This window comes from Caretta caretta, chromosome 3, assembly GCF_965140235.1.
Source record: "Caretta caretta isolate rCarCar2 chromosome 3, rCarCar1.hap1, whole genome shotgun sequence".
NCBI classification, from domain to species: domain Eukaryota; kingdom Metazoa; phylum Chordata; order Testudines; family Cheloniidae; genus Caretta; species Caretta caretta.
In genome coordinates, this window is record NC_134208.1 from 8696443 (window position 1) to 8717785 (window position 21343).

General features: G+C 41.1%; 1 protein-coding gene across 17 annotated transcripts in view; it reads left to right on the forward strand.

The window, feature by feature from the left end:
- Window positions 1–16994, forward strand: part of HMBOX1 (homeobox containing 1) — a 156793-nt gene extending 139799 nt beyond the window's left edge. For all 17 annotated transcript variants that reach the window (XM_075126329.1, XM_048845810.2, XM_048845816.2 and 14 more), the window contains one exon: window positions 732–16994. In XM_075126329.1, the coding sequence (XP_074982430.1) occupies window positions 732–869 (138 nt within the window). In that variant the 3' untranslated portion in view covers window positions 870–16994. The remainder of the gene's footprint in view (window positions 1–731) is intronic.
- The last annotated feature ends 4349 nt before the right edge of the window (window positions 16995–21343 follow it).

Sequence of the window (21343 nt, forward strand, 5' to 3'; positions counted from 1 at the left end):
TTCTGCGCTGCCTTCAGAGCTGGGTGGCCAGAGAGCAGGCCTATAGCAGCGAAGTTTCCCCATATTCTTCGTATTTCACAGCAACCACACATCCTGAACAAGTAAACTGTTGTCCTATTAAAATTAAGAGGCTTCTTTTTAGTGTTTAGAAAAAAGACACACAGGAAAGTATGGTGACAGATCTGTTTGACGTTGCAGTGCAGGCAGCAGTAAAACCCACAGGTTTTCACTATTTAATTAAGTGAGGTGTGGCATGTAGCAGGAAGGCTGGCTAGACTGTGTGATCTGCTGTGGCAGTTCCTGCATGAGGTCATTTCACCACCTTTTTTCTCTCTCTGGGACATTTTCAGCAGCTGGTTTAGTGCTCAATTGTCTATAGGGGTATCCCTATATAAAATAGAACCTATGTATATATGTGTCACTTCTATTTTACACTAAATCACTCTTACCTTATTATTTAATACATTCCTCACTAAGCTTGCGTTTAGCCAGTTTTTATCTATTGAAAATAAACAGAATCTCCACGCCTTGCCCTGCCCATTTCAATGAACCTGTGTTTGCCCAGTGAATGACATTTTCTTAAAGGGAGTCCATGTTTCTTTTCAACCCTACCCAGTTAGCAAAAGTGTAATTGCGGCCCTTAGTTAACTGCTCACTTTAAAAACTCTTTCACTCAGACTGAATGCTCACTAATTAACAACACTTCATCTTTTTCCTTTCTGCATACACAGGATGACAGCACTAGCCATAGTGACCACCAAGATCCCATTTCATTAGCCGTGGAAATGGCAGCAGTAAACCACACCATCTTGGCATTGGCCCGGCAAGGAACCAACGAAATCAAGACAGAGGCCCTAGACGACGACTGATACAAAGAAAGGGGAGGGTCAAAACAAGAAGTAACTTAGTTTTAGACGTAGCACCTTAGCAGACTTTCCTCGGTCCTTAATATGTGTTCTTCTTACAGTATAACTTTGCAGTTTCTTGTACGTCAGTTAGCTGTTAGGGTCTTGTTCTGTGAAGATGGCATGGTGCCCTCAGCCTTTGCATATACTCTCTCAGTATTAATTCCCAGTAAATAATCAGTCAACCAACCAACCTCCCTCTCCCAGCCCCAGTGGCTCGAAAATCTTGCTGCTTTGTCTTAGCATTCCAAGAAAGTGCTTCCAGGTATTTTAGAGAGCCCTCAGTTCCAAGTCTTAGGCTACATGTCAAATCTTGGATACCCTTAGACAGCATGTAAAACTAGTCTGTACGCTTTTCCTTCTCCAAGACTGAAAGGATGGAAGCTGAGGTAGAGGCTCAGGGTCGATGGACACCATATTGGGAGTATCAACAGAGAGTAAAAAGAACACTAGAAACCCCACTTCAGCATGGGAATAAGTGATTTCCAGCTGCAATAAGCCGTGCCTCACTGGTCACACAGTGACTTGAGATACTTCTTTTGGGTACTGCGCTGAGCATGTCCACGGGAAACATATTCACACATTTCGGTTGATGCTCACATATTCAACACAGACATCCTCTACTCTCACAAGCTGCATGGCTTAGTGGATAAAATACTGCCTTCTGCCTCTGGGACCATGATAGAAGCCCAGCCTGGGATCACATGAAAAATGAGCTGAATGTCTAATGGATGGCAGTCCACTTCTCAAAACCACTATTCATTATTTGGCACATCTAGCAGTGCCTGCTCCGAAGAGGTCTAGACTCTATCGATCTGTCATAGAAGTTGCGTTACCTTTTGTTCTTCCTCTCACCTTTCCCCCTCCAGCCCCTCTCAAAAGCAATGTTTTCAAAAAAAAGGGATTAAGATAATAAATGGGTGAGTTTGTACAAGTCTGTGTAACTACTGCCTGCAATCCCAACAGGCCTGAAAGGTTATTGGAGGACTTTGGTATCTAGCTTCTGCTAGTTATCAACATGGCATAAATATTCACCCAAATATGAACACTTCTTAAAAGGCAGGAAGATCTCCTCCTTGAGATATAGGGTGTAACGCTTTTGTGTTCTCTTTACTCTGTCCTTGTTAAGGTGTGAGAAAGCTATACTGCTAAGACAATTTAATTAATAATGGGAAGCCATATTGATAATGGATGTGGTAATATTTGTAAAGCAAACCTACTTTAAGTAGCAGAAACTAATGGAATTGTTTTTCCTTGATCATATGTAGCACTTTTGTTACTTTTTTCTTAAAGATATTTATATTTGATAAATCTTTTTTTTATCATTTGAGAATTCAAAATACCAAACGACAAACTTGCATTACAGAGTCACCCTGTGATCACCTTGTCATCTAGTATCTAAATGATGAACTGTGTATGCATCTAAGAAAATTACATCTGCTGGCATTGTGTGGAAGTGATCTCATGGCATCCTGATAAAAGTGATATGTCGCTGCCGGTAAGAGGAAACTGTTCCCTGGAAGTAGCACGGGATGCGTTAGAGACGGTCTAGGCTGCATTATATCTTTGAAAAAATGAATACATTTACATAGCATTGCCATGGCATTCCATTTTATCCTCCCTGCTATATGGAAATAGTTTAAGAGGGAAGATGGCTTTGTTTTGAAGCGTGGCTTTCCTTTGTCTTTTGTTCATTTTAAAGGTGAAGGGAAGTTACTATGACTTGTTTAGTTTTTATTCCTTCCCATCTCCTCCTCATCCCCCAGCTTTGCAAGATGGTTGCAACTTGAAACCCTCAGATATAATTGCAAGCACTTAGAAAAAGAAAGAAAGAAAGATGAAATTGTGGCATATCAGCAAGGTTTTAGCCAGCCTTAAACCCCCTGAAGGTAAAGACTAACTAAATCATCTTTCAGAGTAACAGCCGTGTTAGTCTGTATTCGCAAAAAGAAAAGGAGGACTTGTGGCACCTTAGAGACTAACCAATTTATTTGAGCATAAGCTTTCGCAAACTGTAGCTCACGAAAGCTTATGCTCAAATAAATTGGTTAGTCTCTAAGGTGCCACAAGTCCTCCTTTTCTTTTTAGATCATCTTTATGTCTGCTAATCTTGTGAAAGCTGTTTAGGTAGATGTTGGGGGGAGTTGGCACCTCTTTGTCCCTGTGACTTTGAAGATATATAGGCAGGGCTTGGTCCAGTCGTTTATTTATGGATTTCATTGGAAAATATATGTGCTTTCTTTAGCAGTAGATCACTGAAGCAGAATAGAGCTGTCTTTTTCTGTTTTATTGTATTTCTTGAGTAGGCAAATTCATGAATAGTGTCAGAATAGACTCAGGAAAGAACGAAATTGTTTCAGTCATCATTGCAGTGTTCTTTCTTTGTGTGTGTGTGTATGAATCTTTTGGTACTAGTGAGCAAGAGCGGGGGAGGGGTGTTTTTGCGCCGCAGGATGATCCAGCAAACTAGCTTCAGTGGAATTTTACCTACTTATTCATACTACAGTCATACACAGAGCTGACAAGAAACCACCACAATTTATTGCAAGGAGATTTTAATAATCTATGGCCTCTTTATGCTGATATTTCCACCAGGGTTTGTTCTAGCTGTTGCATTTTAAAGAATCAAATCAAACTGATAGCTGCACTTACAAAATAAAGATTGCTTACATTTTACCTTTAAAAATTCATTGTTTAAAACAAACATCTATTTAGAGCATTAAGAAAGAATAACACCAATATAGTAAAGGCCAGATCCTGACCTCTGCTGCACTGGTGTAAATTTGAAATAACTCCACTAAAAATAATGGATTTACACCACTGTATAGAAGAGAATCTGGCCTTCACTCTGTCTAGCACCGTCTTACAGCTCCTGTGTCTCATAACACATCAAAAAGAATAAGCAGATGAACAACTTGTGTATCATTAGAGATCAGTGGGTCTTCCATCCTAAATTGCAGCTTGCCGGTAAACAGCAGTCTTCCCCGCACCAGAGGAAAAGCATAGGCTGATTCAGTAGGTAAGAAATGCCTTCGGTGAGCCAGGTGCGACATAGTTCTGTTTATCTCCCTCCATCTGCATTCTGTTTGATCTCTGTGCGGCCCCCAGAAGATATGATCAAGGAATATGACCTTAGCCATCCTCAATATCCCGGTGACACTGAGCTCTCTAGCTCCCTCTATAGCCCGCTGTGGACTGTTTCTTGATTGACAGACACTTGTTTTGATGAGGGGTAGCCGGTCTAGGCTCTCATTAGATAACTCTTGGGTACTGCGTTGAGGGAAAAATTTCAAGACACTTTGGAATGGCTTCTGCAGCCTTGTCGTTCAGGGCGAGGACAATGCTGGTGAGACAGCCCTGGAAATTAAGGTTTGTTCTGGGTCACTCCCTCAACAAGCTGAGACAGTCCTTCTGAGGCTATTTCCATCTCTGCATTTTCTGTCAAATCAGGCTTTTCTCTGCAGTGCTGCAGTTCAAACCTTGTTATTGACATTCATACCTTCATCACCTCCAGGCTAAATTATTGTGCAGCACACCCTCTTGGGTTCTGCTTGAAATTGATCTGAAAGCTGAATTGGTTACACAATGGTTACTGACTCTTTCCGTGGATACAGTTTAAAGAATCTATGATTCCTTCCTTCCATGTTGCTGTTACACCAACAGGTTCAATCCAGATTGTCATCTCATGGCTCATAATACTTTACCCAACATTTTTTGCCATCCTCCAGAGCAGGAGAGGTTGTCTAGGTTGTCCTTGCTATCTATTCCTAGATATTATTTGAGCGTGTGGGAGTGCAGTGCAGAACAGGACTCCGTCCATGGAGGTGCCTTCTCTGAGGACATTCCCCAGAGTTTTCCTGTGGCTGGCTCCTGACTCTGCATCAGGCCTTTCTCCTCTGATTTGTTCATCTTTGGCTATTTCATTGCTCCACTTTTCTTTAACTCCCCTTTTTCTTTTTTCTTTGCTCATGTAGTTTGGGCAGTGTCTTTTCCTGGACTATTATGTGTAATATATTCATTTAAATTTGGTACCGATGTCCATATATTTTGCAAAGGATGCCGTAGATAGTAAGTTAACACGGCCGCAGACAGCATTTTTCTTTGCTGCCCTTGTGATGCAGAGACATCTTCTAAGTACTTGGAGGTGTTGTTACAACAGTTTCACTGCTTCAGTAAATGTGTTCCTACCAAGAAGGGAGTTTCTAACTTTGACCCGTGTTTTCCAGCGATGCTGTGTTGACCTAACATGATTGTGAGTGGCGTTTGTTTTTTTTATTTTCACCTACTTAAAATATTCTCCTATAAGAGCTGGACCTTGTCTGCAAAGTCTGGATCCAGCTTTTCAAAGCTGTGGGGTATTTGGATTAATAGTTTTGGTTCAGACCCATGTGTAATATAAATTGCAGTAGTGACCTATAATGCTTATATGAGTCTTCATTGAATTTCTCAATAACTCTATTTTGTTCCATTGACTATAGTGGAGTTTAATGGATCAGTGTTTTCATAACACCCAGACTATCTATGTAGGTGGATGCACAGTTTTGAGAAGGGTTTTAGCATACATTGACTGGACTTTCTACCACCTCGCTATTGTGGCTGGGAATCTTTTAGTTTGGCATAGCTAATGAGATTATAAGTATCACTTTCATATGCAGGCTGGCAAGATTTTTGCTATTTTACTTCTCGTGTAAAGCTAGTAAAATCATAGGATATGTCTACACTGCAACGTAAACTCAGGCTTCAAATTCAGGCTCAAGCCTTGCCCTCCTTCCGTCTACACATAAATCACTCTAATCTAGAGTTCGGACCCAGGGCCCTATGGTGGCGGAGGGTCCGAGCCTGAGTCAAGCTGGGACAGAGGGGGTCAAGCCTGATTGCTTTGCAGTGTAGCTGTCGTCCCACTGGACTTATGCTCCGGGAGTCTGACAAAAGTATCCCACAGTCCCACAGGCCAACTTTCTTTGTCCTCTGGACAGTCAAGTTTGGTGAACAATCATGTTTTCCCACACTGCACCCAAACAAAGGACTAGAGCGGACACGTTCAGTAGGAAGTCTGGGATATGGGTGGTTGGGCTGTGGCCCACATCATACAGTGTAGACACTGAAGCGCCAGGTTGGGACCCAGGGTTCAACAATTCCTAATCTGGGGTTACAAATGAGCACAGATGCTCAAACCCTACCCCTGAGTTTACATTGCAGTGTAGGCATACTCCCAGTAGTGTGGCAGAAGTAGAATGGCACCTGATCAGCTCATATCGGAACTGGTCGAAATCTTTTTGTCGTGCTGCCTTAAAGGGACATCAGCAAGATTTCACTAAGATTTTCAGCTTCCCTGTTAAAGTACTTTTCTATCATTACGCTGCCTTACCTCATGCAATCTAATTAGTTTTGTCACACAGAGCTATCCGGTAATGGCAGCAGGATTCCACTGGCTGGCTGGGGTACAGTCTCAGAATCCTAGAAATCTAGGGCTGGAAGGGATCTTTGGAATCCCTTGCCCCATACGGAGGCAGTACCAAGTATACCTCAACCACCCCAAAAGGTGTTTGTCTCACCTGTTTTTAAAAACCTCCAGTGACTGAGATTCCACAGCCTCCCTTGGTAACCTGGTCCAGTACATAACTATCTTTACAGCCGGAAAGATTTTCCTAATATCTAACCTAACTCTTCCTTGCTACAGATTAAGCCTATTACTTCTTGTCCTACCTTCAGTGGACATAGAGAACCTTGAAGACTGTTTTCCGGTCCCCACTCAGATGACTTTTCTCATGACTAGATGGGCACATCTTTAAAATCTTTCTTCATAGATCAGGTTTTCCGAACCTCTTATTGTTTTTGTTGCTCTGTTCTAGACTCTCTCCAGTTTGTCCACATCATTCTTAAAGCATCTTTTATTGTACACATGGGTCAGACTTGCAAAATTGGTGTGTGGATTTTGAATGCATCTAATAACAACACTGCCCCAACTATTTAATCCAGGATTTTGATTCACATTGTAGCTTGAATTGAGATCCAAATGTAGATTCCCATCTTCCTCCCTGAGGTTCATAAGTATTTGTGTCCAAGATCTGGTCTGAGTTTCTTAAGTTATATGAGGTTTGGACCCCAGGAACTGGTCACTATGATGGTGTTTGCCCTTGTGGGTTTTGAATGGAGGAAAATGCTCCATCTAATTTCCTCAAATCAGTTAATTTCTGATGGTTGTGATGTTTGCTAGAATGTACGTTTCTTCTTAACCAGGACATTGTGAATTTAGTATTGCTTTCTGTTCATCAGCTAAGTAATTTATCTCTTCCTTTACGTCACAGTTTGTTGGATTATGACCAAGAAACTTTGGGTTTCTCATCAGAAGAAACTCCCTTGCTCTTATTTAGTAAAGGGCTTCATGTCCCAGTAGCTGTTGCACTCTTCAATGCAATTTTTTTTCATTAACAATATTATTTGCTAAACACATTTTTAGGTAATAATTTTTTGATTTGGTTTAGCAATTTTGCTCTTATCGTGGGTCTTTGTTGGCAGGTTGTATCTTGAAAAATGAGTTATATGTCACAACCAAAATATATTCATTGTTGTGGGTATAGGACTTTTTCTGTTTTTTAATGCCCTCCTGCTGAATTCGTTGGGGTGCATAGACATCAGCTAACTTTTGCAGTTTTACTGAGCCAAGACATACTCCTCATCATTCCCTTGAATGGAAGGCGAGTGCACTGATCAGGAGAACTAAGGAGCTGGATTGCTGAGCAATTTCCAAATAAAGCATTCCTTTCTGGGCTTTTCTTAATAGCTAGGATATTTACTCAGGATTCTGAATCAGTTGTTGGCCAACACAAATTTGGCAGACTGAAAAGCATGGCCAGAAACCCCTGTCTCTTAGTTTCATTTACCAATGTCTAATTTACAGTAGCTAAATTGTCCAATTAAAGATATTCCATGTTAAAGAAAAAAGAGGTGGCAGCTACAAATTAGAATTTCAGAGAAACAAAATTTATTTTTCTCTCTTGAGAGAAGTGCATTAGAGGACTGTGTTTGGTCATCTAAGGACTTAAAGCAGGTGAGACAGTGTTTTATGTGTGGTGTTCTACACAGCAAAAAAGGTATTATCAATGGGGTTATAGTCCTTAAGCATCTTCTCTGTCATCCTCTTGTGTGGAAATGCATGTCATACTCTAGTTTGTGTTAATGAGAAAAAAAACCCAAATATATTTGGTTTCTTCAGGATTTCTCTTACCCAGTCTAACTAGGATGTTCTTAAAGTGCTCATTGCTACAGTATCGAAGGGCTAAATCATACTGACAAATAGGGAAGTGGGTTTAGAGAGAAATATGCCTATTCACTTTTGTGCCCCTTTTCAAGATTGGCGGTTGAGTTGTTTTCATCAGTCTGAACAATAACAATCCATGGATAATACACAGCTTTTCTCTTTGCCGTTCTTTCCAGTAATCATTGAAGCACTCAGGCCAGGAGTTTAGATGCTACAAGTAGGTGTGAGTGCGTTAATGCCATTGAGCCATAGTGAGCTGTGTAATGGATCTTTGATGTTTGTGTACTTATAGTACTCAGATGATCTGGCAAAATGCTCTGTCTTCCATTTTCATTCTCTATCTTTTTAATGTAAGCCGGTGTGCTCTGTTGTAATTCACTCTCCAATTCATACTGATGTGTTGTGATCCGATGAAGGTTCTGCTCAGTCTTTTCAAACTGTAGCCATGGTAATTGGGTGGGTAGAATGAATACATAAAAGTGTAATGGCAGTTTTGAATGACTGGGTGTCCGCCTGACATGTAATTAGCTGCTTCAGGAAGATGTAGATTGGCATGGTTGTAATTAAAAGGATTTCTGTCCCTTTATGTGATTGAAAACAGCAGATCTTCCATTCCCTAATTTCCCTTAGTACCAATGCACTCAACAATGTTTGGAACAGCTACTTAGTAAACTAAAATAATGTTCCTTATAATGCTGGACAAAACTGGGATTAGGTTTCTACGCAAAGCTTTTTTCTCTTTCTTTTATCCTGGCCATATCTGTATAGCGTCTCATTGGGTTGCAAAAAAAAAATACATGTAATGGCTTAATTATTTTCCATTTTCTGAATGAAGGATCACTAGAAACCCAGAGAACTCAGTTTATTTCACACCTTAATACTGCCATTGCTTTCATCCTGAATCTGTCCTTGGAATATACTGCTTGTATTGTTGTTGTCCAACCCCTGGACCAGACAGTATAATTAGCTCTTAGATGCTCTCAAGTAATCTTGTTGTATTATCTCATGCTGGGAATGTTGTCAGCAGTTGTCATCAAGTTTTGAGCTGCATGTCACTTAAACTGCCTATTGTGAGTGCTGTGGAGAAGTGATATGAGTTAGCTCACCTTATACCTCAGATATCAAAATAGATCCTAATGTCAAACAAGAACTCAGTTGTCCTCCACTTGCTGTTCTGCCAGGTAACAGAGCTGAATATATAGTGGTGAACCAAGCTGCTGTCGAAGTCACTGCATAAGTTCTCACTGGATACTGTCAAACACCTATCACAAGGCGTGACAAACACTCCCCCATTGTGCTGTTTGGAGATGATGCAAGAGAAACATTATCTAGTGATGGATCTTGAGTACAGCTGTGCTGGGTCTATGCTGCATTTCCACCCCACTAACATTTCTTACCTTTTTTGTCACCAGAGCCACCCTTGGCATTTTAATCACATTGGACCAGATTTACAAAGGCATTTCAAGATGCAGGCAGGCGTCTAGCGGGATTTGCCTAAGACGCTTAGGCACTCTTGTAAATCCCAGTCGATACCTTTCTGTTTCCTTAGGTGCCTAAATACCTTTGTAAGTCTGGCTCATTGTCCAGTGCTGTTCAGAGCAGGCCTACCTGACAAGATGGCTAAAAATCTGTTTATGCTAGTTCTCTCAACATCACCATCTCCAGCGATGCTGTACTGGCAGTAGGAACGGCAGGAAATTTTTTGGTGGGGAGTCATAATGTGTACAAGACTTTAGGCATTAATTTTGCTGCTATTGTTTGCTAGACTACCTAGATTCTTTCCTGACTTGCCTGACTCAAGTCTTCCATGTCATGACAAGACACAAAATGTAGCATAAGTAACATACATTTGTAATTAGTGTGTCTTTAAGAGGATAACTTTGGCATTCTGATCTGTTTTGACAACGGTCAAGATTTTTTAAAAAAACATTTACTCATAAAGTTATCCATTGAATCATTCAAGCAGAGCAAAAGAGATAATGGAAAATAAGTCAATGACTAATCTTCTGCATCCAATATATCCACAAGGCGTATTTGACATTGGTAAGGCTGATTATTTAAGTCTGCTGATAAAGTTGCTGCTATCAGTGTGACAGGACTATAGCAATGGGACTGTAAATGTCACTCCACTGCTAACCAGAGCCAGGGATCTGGAATATCAGCTCATCAAGGAGTTTTTCCTAAACCAGGGTGGGAGGCATTGTCTTTGCATGTTGTGACCACATCTTTGAAATCAACATGGAATCAGATCTTCTTTAGCACACTTTGAATTACCTTCTTTTTAAGATGTATGTTTTCTCCAAGTGCAAAGTAGTGACAGGGTTGGTTTACATAACAGATTGTAATGGGCCAAATTTCAATGGAGCTGCTCTGGATTTACTCTGGCAAAGTAAAAATTTGGCCTGATGCTGTGAAAGTCCAGCTACTTTGTAAGAGAGTATTAAACCACTAAAAGAGAAGGGAAAATGATTGAATTCTATATGCACTAAATTTCCATCTCGCTCATCTTCAGAAGTGTAGGACATGTACAATCCAGTTTGGTTACTGGAATTTTGTTGTTTCAGTATATTGTGAAATCAGTTCTAGTTTTCTGTTTGGCAGCAAACCCAAGTTTTTTAACATTGTTAGTCAATAACCATTTTTCTACAGCTTTAGTTTTGATGCTTAGATAAAGTAGTAAGTCTGGGGAAGAATAACCCTAAATGTAATCTCCTTTTTATTAGTTTCTAAACAGTCTCTCTCTGGTTCTCCAGATCATGTGTGTTTTTGTTTGTCTCTTGATCCCTGTGCGTGTTGATGACTCTTAACAAAATAGGTCTTAATACGGATAGGTATAGGGTGCCCATTGCAAACTTCTGCCTGACCTGCTAAATAAGAATCCTATATCATAGATATCATATTTATGACTAAAATAATATCATCTAGACTTAGAAGTCACCTCTTCGATCATCTGGTCGATCTGCTTGCAAGAGCAGGATTGGGCCTGGAGTGCCAGTAAAGCTCCAGTGTGACACTATCAAATATGTGAAGTTATGGGTGTGTTACACCTACTGCAGTCCTTGTGACAAATTAATTAGGCATTTCTAGCACACAGTTAAAGTACTCAGGTTTGTCTGGTATAATTAGTTCTTTATGTAAATCATGGTAGTCATTGCTGGTGATACTCAGCGTACAGGTATTCTTTTTTAACTATATGTTATATTATTTAACCTATGTGGATGGCAAACATGCAGGAGAGGAGTGGTGTTGATCATCATATTACTGTTTTGCCCCACCAGTCCTCTTGAATCTCCCTCACTTCTCCATAACTTTACTAACTGCCCTTCTTTCTTTCTTTCTTTCTTTCTTGTTTGTGCCGTGATAGTGGTAAGTTCATTACAGATTCCCAGGGGATGCCTCTCTTGCATATTTGCTGATTTCTGTAGATGTTCTGTTTTTCCATGTAATGCCATCTTTTCCCAGAATCTCTATTCACAAGGCATTCATTGCTTCCTAACTTGTCCTGTGTCTTTCTGATTTAAAATGCCATTTGAAAAAAGCAGGTCAGGAGCTCAGTGAAATGATCTGTTATATCACCGCCTTCATTTATTAATGGGAGAGCAGTCTCTCTGGTCTTTTACCATCTCCTGATATTTGTGGAAGCCTTGCTTACTTCGCTTAGCTTCTTGTGTTAGAATTGACTTATTGCTTGCTACAACCTTCTCCCCACCCCCGTAGTCTTACTCTCTTCTTATTTGGTTCCTCCCTGCCTTCTCCATTTCTGATACGGGCACTGTATTACACTCAGATCTTTGAGCAGTATATCTATTAGTCAGTTTTTTATCTGTTTAATAGTACTTCTGTCCAAGTCACCATATTGTTAGACTTTCCCTTAGGTTATCAAATGGTGCTGTGTCAAATGCCTAGTTGAAGTCCAGATATATTGTCCATGCTGAAGTATAAATATGAAACACTTTGTAGAGTCAAGCCTCTGATCATAAAAAGAAAACCAAAACATGTAAATTCAGGCAGTTTACAGTAGGTTCTTCACTAGTGACATCCTGAATGAAATAACTCAGTGCTAAGTTTTGGACCACAGCTAAAGGCCACTTCCAGGGTGGTATTTTCATTTAGTTTTGTTCTCCTTTTCATACCTGAAGCTTGAAACTCTTACACTAATTATAGATGTTTTTCTTGGTTTGCACACTGGTTTGCTATTGCCCATCCTTGTGATGCCTGAGCTGTGAACAGGATAAAATAGATCTGCAAAGCTTTGTCCACGAAGACTTGGTAGTGATTCTGATCCTTGCCTCTCCCAGATTCTAGGGCTGTTGTCCAGCTTTGCAGTTGGAGTGGCTTTGTGGTTTTTGGAGGGTGGGGGGGGGTATGCTGATTGATATAAAAATTACGTTCAAATGTTTGGCTTCCCAACCTCGACTGTTATCCATGGAATCTTCTCTTCATTTCTTGGTTGATGTTCAGATTCCCGTACTGGATTGTAATTTACTCTTACCTGGAGAGTCTACCTGTTTCTAGTTTATCTGAGATCAGAGTTTAGCTTCGTTTTCTGAGAGTAGCAGGTTCCTGTTTCGTTGTTCTATGGGCTGCAAACTGGACCAGCAGGAATACCCTCACATGCCTTTTAAATCCAGCTGTCATGTTAGCAGTGTCATTGTGAATTCTGTCAACAACAGACCCTCCTAGGTTGCTACTGAGAGGTGGGGAGCACTCCCAATGGAATGGCTGAGCCCACTGCCTGTGTCGTAGGCTGGGAGGCCGTGAAGCCTCGTTGGGAGTCACATGTCGGGTTCCACATGCCAGCATGGCGGAATATCACAAGCCGATGAACCAATACAGGGATGGCTTTTACCTTAAAGCTGATACTGGACTAACCAATTTAAAGTAGGTTTAGTTTGAACAGTAGTTCTAGCTAAGCGTGACAAGTTCAAGTCAGTTGCATGCCCGGGGGTGTTATTTTCTTTGACAGATTGCCTTGGCTGTCTCCCTCTGGACCTTTCTGATCTTTCCAAGGCTCATCATGAGTGCCCAGTAAGTATGAAATGTGTGCAGTACCTTTTCTTGAGTGTCCATTTAAAAAGTGCCTAAGTGAATAACAGGACTCTTGAGAGAGCTGGAGGAATAGGACTCGACCCCATTTCCCTCCTGAGAAAGGCCCCTCCCTGCAGTCCTTCCACATGCAAAACTCCCATTGACTTCAGTGGGAATCCAGAGCCTGGAATAACTGCAGAATCAGGCCAGAAAGAAATCCTCATTGCTTTCTCATTTTGCCTTCCCCTCCTCCTTCCCCCGTTCTTAGAGAACTTCTTAGGAATCTTCTGTTTCTCAATCAAATCTTTATAATCTCTGATTTGGAAACAAAGAGCCATGAGTAGAATTAAGTTTCTGTTTCTAAATTATAGGAAACTGCCTCTAGGATTCTGGATACACGTGACGGTGTCTATATTGATCACTCATATCTGGGTAACCAACCCTCTGAGATCCTGGATAGGAGTGACGAAATGTACATATAGAATCACCTCTCTGAAGATCATGGAGGCTGTTTCCTTCTGTGTTCTCATTTATGTCTAAGTTTATAATAGTGACAGCTGCTCAGTGTTTTATCAAAATCATTTAACCGTTGACGGGTTGTTATAATTTTGTAAACATCTCTGAGAATTTTATATGGATTAAAAAAAAAAAAAGTATCTGAAATGCTGGTTTAAAAAAAATCACATAAAAGGAGACTTCTTGTATTTAGTATGGTCACAAAAAATAAGTCTTATAACAAAACCACATGGTTCGGATTTATTGGTATCACTTAAGGATTCAGAAAATGGGAGTCATCCATGTGTAGATGCTTCATTTTTCATTAATCACACAATTTATTTTCACTCTGGCAATTTAATAATGCCGATAAGTTGGGAAGCTATGGGCAATTACTATTGGCAAAGATAGTGATGAGTAGATCTAAGCAGCAGAAGACAGACAATTAACTTGTAGGATCACAATGGGTGTTGATAAAGCCGTGATCAAAGGGGAATCTATTGCGGTGGTACTAATGAAAATAAAGTATTTGTGGAGTTATAACACACAAAGACTGTTCGGCATTGTACTGTCACCCTGATGGCTAGATTTTTTTTTAAAACAGATTGTCAATCACCATGACTGTAATTGAAAAGAGGTGAATGTAACCGTGAGTGTTGCAAACCTACAAGGGGGTGGGGAAAACCCAATGGAACAGTATCAGAGGGGGGAAAAAAGTCTCTGCTTTTTTTCCTTTAGTTTGACTGGATTTGAATGTGCAAAAAACTAGCAAAGTGCAAGGGTATTACCTTTTTCATTTCAGAATTCCCTGCCTCTTCATATTGTTCCAGTGTAACTTTGACTCGGGGGAGAGTGGAGTGTTAAATCAACCTTGCATCTGTGTTAATGAAACGGCAAGCGAGCATGACTGTTGTTGTAATCGTGTGTGTGTTGGATGGCTGGTAGTCACCTGCAGTTACTTCATGTGTCCACCAAATGCATAAGATGAGCTACTTCCTTTCTTTGCTGGTCAGTATAAGACCGCTGACAAGTTTCTTTTGTGTGTGTGTTTCTCTGTTAATTTCTAGAACCCTTCATCTCTCACTAGTGTATTCCCCGGGTGGAAATCACACATGTCTCATCTGCTGTAGGTGTACAGCCTACCTCAAGAGGTAAACATGGTGTCCTATAGTCCTGCATCCACAATCTTTTTTGCATTAGCGTTAGCACACACACACTGGAATGTATATTCTCCCTCCCCCCGAATAACCTCTTGACCTGATCCTTGCTGTAGACACCAACTCCTATTGCAAATTGGATGCTGCTTTAAATGTGAAAACAATTGTTCAAAAAGCTATAAAAACCTGAATGAAAGCTAAAGCTGAATTTATAAGCCTTGTTGCATATGAGCCAAAAGTGCAAAATGCTCTATATAATGAACTAACCTGCCACTCATATAAATATAAATATATATAAATATATTAAAATCAGACTGTTCTACAAAATTGTGTATTTGTATTTTTGTGTACGTACAATTTTCTGCTAAGCAGAAGGAGGATGTAGTATAGGATGATGTGAGAAGAGATTTTGTTTAATCATATTTCTTTGTTACTTATTTTTGTTAACATCCAGATGCCTGTCTTTGTCTTTATATGTGTATGACACTGTTTAAAAGCTGCAGTATCTCTCTCCCATGAAGTAGATATTATCGGATATTTTAAACCCTTTCGGCACTGAAAGCATTTGATAATGCAGGCACTGTCGTCATCCCCTGCAATATGCCTGCATCAATTATTTGAACAAGGGCTACTTGCCCATACTAAAGGGTACATACTCCACAGTGGCAATGCGAAATGCTGTAGGAAGAGAATATATCTGGGAGGAAATCTCATTGTGCCATTACTCCCAATGGAGGCAGGAACTGTTGTGGAATCTAGCAGGGATAGAGAGCTTTCCATGCAGGAGTCCTCCAGCCACGCTCCATGGACAGCCACTGAATCTTTCGTGGTGGCCCTCAGCCCTGAAGTATTTGAGAACCAACTAGTGCAGGGGTGGAAGGGAAGATGACCAATAAGAGGATCCTTCTGTTAGGAAGGTGCTTTCAGGCTACAAAAAGTTAGAGAAATAAAATCTTACACCACAAGCGAGTGAACCTTAGAAAGCAACACCAAATAGTAATCTGAGGAATAGGCCACATGGGAGCTCAGCGAGAGCCAGCCTTTGCTCTCCATTGGCACATGCTGTTGTAGTCTATTCTTACTCCCGTGGAAGGCGTGTCTGCAACATCTTATGTGGGAACTGCCTCCACTTTACTTTTAAAAAAAGAAAATTACTAAACGTTCTGTTAATCACCCCACACACTACGGTTGCCCTATTCTAAGACGGTTGGGACCATTGCTGTAAGGATACTTTAGTACATCTTATTAAATAAGGGCCCCAAACCTCCATTTATCGCTTGATACGCTTGCAACACAGAAATAATATTCTGAAAGCGCCTTTTCAAAATTGCTGAATATCTCCAATACATTGCAGGAGCGTGCGCCATGATTTTCATTGTTTTGGATCTCTCAGCTACAGTTTAAAAGGAAAAACAAGTAATCTTTCCCTTTTGGGTGTGGTGGGAAAGTTATTTATAAAGTGTAACGTTGATAGCTGTACAGGGAGACTGAAATGTCAAAGCTGAGCTAGGTAAAACAGCATGCAGGACATATGGAAGGGAAAGTGTGGTCTTGTTGCTAAAGGACAGGTCTAGGAGTCAGTTGATCTGGGTTCTAACTCCAGTTCTGCCACAGACTTTCTTGTGTGGCCTTCAGGCAAATCTTTCTGTGCCTCAGTTTCTCCATTTGCAAAATGGGGATAATAATACTTACGTAACTTTTGTAAAGTGCTTTGAGATCCTTTGATGGAAGGCACAATAAAAGTGCAAAGTATTATTAGGTTTTTCCTTTGTGCCCTTCATATATTTTTTTAAAAAGTAACATTTAATTTTGGAATTAGTTCTTCCACAAGGAGAATGATACTGCATCTTTATACGTAGGGCTCATATTTATAACAATGTGTAATGACTGTAGCAAAAGTCCTTGTTTCTGTATGTGAATGGACAGAGAAACAAGTGCTCTATTGTATTGATTAAAATAGTTAAAATGAGTCCTGTATCATTGTATCTCCTATTCTGGATTAGTGCCTTTTGGACAGTAGACTGTTCTGTAATTAAAATGTAGTATACCTGCTTTTTTGTACAGTTTTGTTTTAATAAAACTTTTTTTTAATTTGTGTTTATTTTAGTATTGTACCTATTAGAGAATAAAACTGTATAACTGAACAAAGACAGGGTTTTTTGCTATAATTCTTTTTGTGAAATGCTATTGTGTAATAACTGCCTGGAGGTTAAGAGGCTCTGAACACAACTGAAACATAAGTTCTTTAATGTAATGCCTATTTTGCTTCGGTCTTCACTAAAAAGGTTAATTATGATCAGATGCTTAACACAATTAATATTAACCACAAGGTGAAGGGAACACAAGCCAAAATAGGGAAAGAACAGGTTAAAGAATATTTAGATAAGTTAGATGTATTCAGTTCCCCAGGGCCTGATAAAATTCACACTAGGGTCCTTAAGGAACTTAAGGAAGGTGCGATGTTAGCCTATCTTTAAAAAGGGAAACAAAGAGTACTCTGGGAAATTATAGACCAAAAAGTCAGCCTAACTTTGGTATCTGGAAAAACACTCCAATTATTAATCAATTTGTAAGCCCCTGTAATGGGGTTATAAATAGTAGCCAACATGGATTTGTCAATAACAAATCATGCCAAACCAACCTAAATTAATTCTTTGACAAAGTTAATGGCCTAGTGGATGGGTGGGAAGCTGTAGATGTGATATATCTTGATTTTAGTGAGGCTTTTGACACAGTGCCTCATGGCATTCCCATAAGGAAACTATGAAAATGTGGTCTAGATTCAATTACTATACAGTGGCTGCACAACTGGTCGAAAGACCATGAAGTGAGCTGTAGCTCACGAAAGCTCATGCTCAAATAAATTTGTTAGTCTCTAAGGTGCCGTAAGTACTCCTTTTCCTTTTGTGTACTCAAAGAGTAGGTATGAATGGTTTCCTGTCAAACTAGGAGATCATATCTAGTGTGGTGCCACACAGGTCTGTCCTGGGTCTGGTACTGGTCAATATTTCAGAAATGACTTGGATAATGAAGTGGAGAGGATGCTTATAAAATTTGCAGGTGACACCAAGCTGGGAGTAGTTGCTAGTACTTGGTAGGACAGGAATAGAATTAAAAATGACCTTGAGAAATTACAGAATGGGTCTGAAAGCAACAAGATGAAACTCAATCCAGACAAGTACAAAGTTCTTCACTTAGGAAGGAAAAAACAAATGCACAACTACAAAAGGGGAAATAACTGGCTAGGCGGTCGTACTGCTGAAAAGGATCTAGGGGTCTAGTGGATTATAAATTGAATACAAGTCAACGATGCGATGCAGTTGTGAAAAAAGTGAATATTCTAGGGTGTATTAACAGGAGTGTCCTTAAGATATGGACAAACTGGAGAGAGTCTATAGGAGACCAACAAACATGATACAAGGAAAATGAAAACCTTGACTGACCTATGAGTAAAGATTTAAAAAAACTGGGTATGTTTAGTCTTGAGAAAAGAAGGCTGAAGGGGACCTGGTAACAGTATTCAACTATGTTAAGGGCTGTTATAAAGAGGGTGGTGATCAGTTGTTCTCCCTGTCCATTGATGGTAGGACAAGGGGTAATGGGCTTCATCTGCAACAAGCAAGAGTTAAGTTAACTATTAAGGAAAACTTTCCAATGATAAGTAGAGTGAAGCACTGGAATAGACTTCCAAAGGAGGTTGTAGAATCCCTGTCACTAGAGGTTTTTAAGAACAGATTAGACAAACACCTGTCAGGATGGCCTAGAGTTACTTGGTCCTGCCTCAGCGTAGGGGGGAAGGACTAGATTACCTCCTGAGGTCCCTTCCAGTCCTGCATTTCTATGATTCTATAAAAGGTTTCTTTACAACTATTTGTTTTTCCTAGCAGTAATAACAATAGAAACTGTTTCATGCGAACTGTATGGCCTGGTGCTTCTCAGATATGGAAAAGACAAGAGTTACCTACCATAGGAGGGTGGAAAATTAAGCAGCTGTTTGAGATGGCAGGAGCTGGAAAGAAGAATGTTCTTACACCAAAGTAATGAAAAGGCAATATTCACAACACAGCCACCTCCTTGCTTTGGTGACACCAGGTCTTGCCCCTCTGACTTGAGGGGTTAGCTCAGGAGTTAGTGTGGGGAGGGGGTGTGGTGTGCAGGAAGGAGCTCAGGGCAAGGGGTTGGGGTGCAGAGTGTATGAAGGGGCTCAGGGAAGGGGGTTGGGGTGCAGGAGGGGGCTCAGGGCAGGGCGGTGGGGTGCGGCAGGGGGTCGGGATGGGGTGCAGGGTGTGGCAGGGGGGGTCTGGAATGTGGGAGGGGGCTCAGGGCAGAGGTTGGGGGCAGGGTTTGCTCCCTGCTTGCCCTGGGATATGGTGCCGGCCACTTTCGGGAATGGCGCGGGGCCACGAGGGTGGCAATCCCGTGGGCTCGATCCAAAGCCCCGAGGGGCCGGATCCAGCCCACAGGCCATAGTTTGCCCACCCCTGAGTTACCTGAAATTCAAGGCCTTGCTGGATGCTTGCTTTTAGGAGAGGAAATTGATGCTATGAAGCAGGTCTTTCTTGGGTGCAATCCTGTTTGTTTACAAAGAATGCACATGAAATCCTGGTTCCCTAACACTAGAAAAACAGGAGGGCAGCTTTGTTGTTCAGAAATCCAATCCTGCTTTCCAGCCAGTCCTGTGCCCCAACAACGCTGTTCCCTCAGAAGGCCATGCTACCGTGCTCTGGATTTCTAATTGGTTTGTGTTCTGACACAGGCACATGGCTCCAATTCAATCAACACCCAGCCCACTGCCTTTTCAGTCCCAGGGAAACCCCTCTTACCCCTCTCTGTGAGTTCTTGCTGAGGTCTTTCCCACATGGTCATAAGTCTTGAGCAGTGGCTTCTACCGTTTCAGCTATCCTACTCTGCAAAGGAACGGACTTGTTTCTTCTACTTACCCTGAATGAGCTGTGGCTAGCATGCCCACCAGCTTCAGCAAGGTCTGTGCTTGCCCATCGATGAGAGATGCACTTGCTGGCATCCAGCAACACTCTCCAGCCCAACAGCCATGGCTGGCACGTTACATTTGCCATTGCTAGGTAGCTACCATGTTAGAGTGGCCCTTTGTAACCAGTTGCTCTTTGCACTTACTAGTTAAGGTGAGCAAAACAGACATTGTTTGTTCATTAAATAATGTGTTTTTTAAGTTGAAATGTTTTCTGGGTTTAATACTAATTTAATCAATACCTACCCTCAACAGCAGCCTTTAAGTGAGACCATTCTGAGAGAAACGATGTAAAAATCGTGCCATGTTCTTCATATCCACCTGACCCAAAAGTGTGTTTACACATCATTGCTCTGTGTTCAGCATGCTGCTACGGACGAGTGCAGTAGATTCTATTCTGCCCTATGAATCAACAACAGACTTGAAAGCAAAGTTCTGGTTATAGGCTGTCTTTAGAGCCCTGCTTGGCTTGCAGGTCCCAGATGGAGTTTGGAAAGCCAGCAGCTAGAAAATTGGGATAAGCAATAACTTTCATAGTAAAGGGCCCTACAACACCATCATCTTAATCCGGCTATATTTGAACTTAGATACATGAAAGTATTAAGAATTAATTTGTGTTTCATTTTCTGTTTTTAATAGTGATTAAACAAAAAAAAAAAGCTAAGAAAACAGAACAAAGAACCTGTGTGCAGGTTGCATCCCTCTCTTAACTAATTTAGTGGCTTTACAAGTAGCTTTTTCCTACAACATGAGTAAAAATACTACATACCTGGCAACATGGCTTCAGTTGCTGGGACAGCATCTCACAGCAGTATTATGTCAAAGCAAGGAGGAACCAAAATACTTAAAGTCTCATGGGAGTACAGAGGGGCTCATTCTCTGTTCCACGGATGTTTAAATGGGCATATTATTAATAAAAATAGGAATCGAGTGTTTACTTTTGTTACAGCGGTGTCTAGAGACCCCATCTGAGGTTGCAGCCTTTGTGTTAGGCATTGTTCATATGTATATAGTAAGAGACAATTCCCTGCTCAGAAGACACAATCTAAAGAGACAAGGCAAAGGGTGGGCAAATGGAGGTATTAATATAATAAGCCCCACTTCACAGCTGGGGAACTGAGATAATGGGCAATGCTGGAATTTTCAGACAGGCTTAACAGCCACACCTGGGGCCAGATTTTCAAAAGGGCTCAGCACCCAGCCTGCTGTGCTCTTTGGAAGCACTGGCCGTAGCTGTCACTATGAGCTCTGTGGTCAGGCTGACCATTAATCACGTGTTTTTCACGGGCGCTGAGCTCGTCTGGAAAATCAAGTCCCAAGGGAGGGTGCTGAGCCCTGGAAACTCTGGCCCTAAGCAACTTGCCCAGCATCATACAAGGAACTTGGTGGTAGAACCAGGAACTGAATCCAGATTTCTCAGGCCAGCGGCTTAACTACAAAACCATCCTTCTTCTGTACTGGGCTCTAGCTCAAAGTTTGTGCTGCTGTCTCCGCTCACCTGTTGAAATAA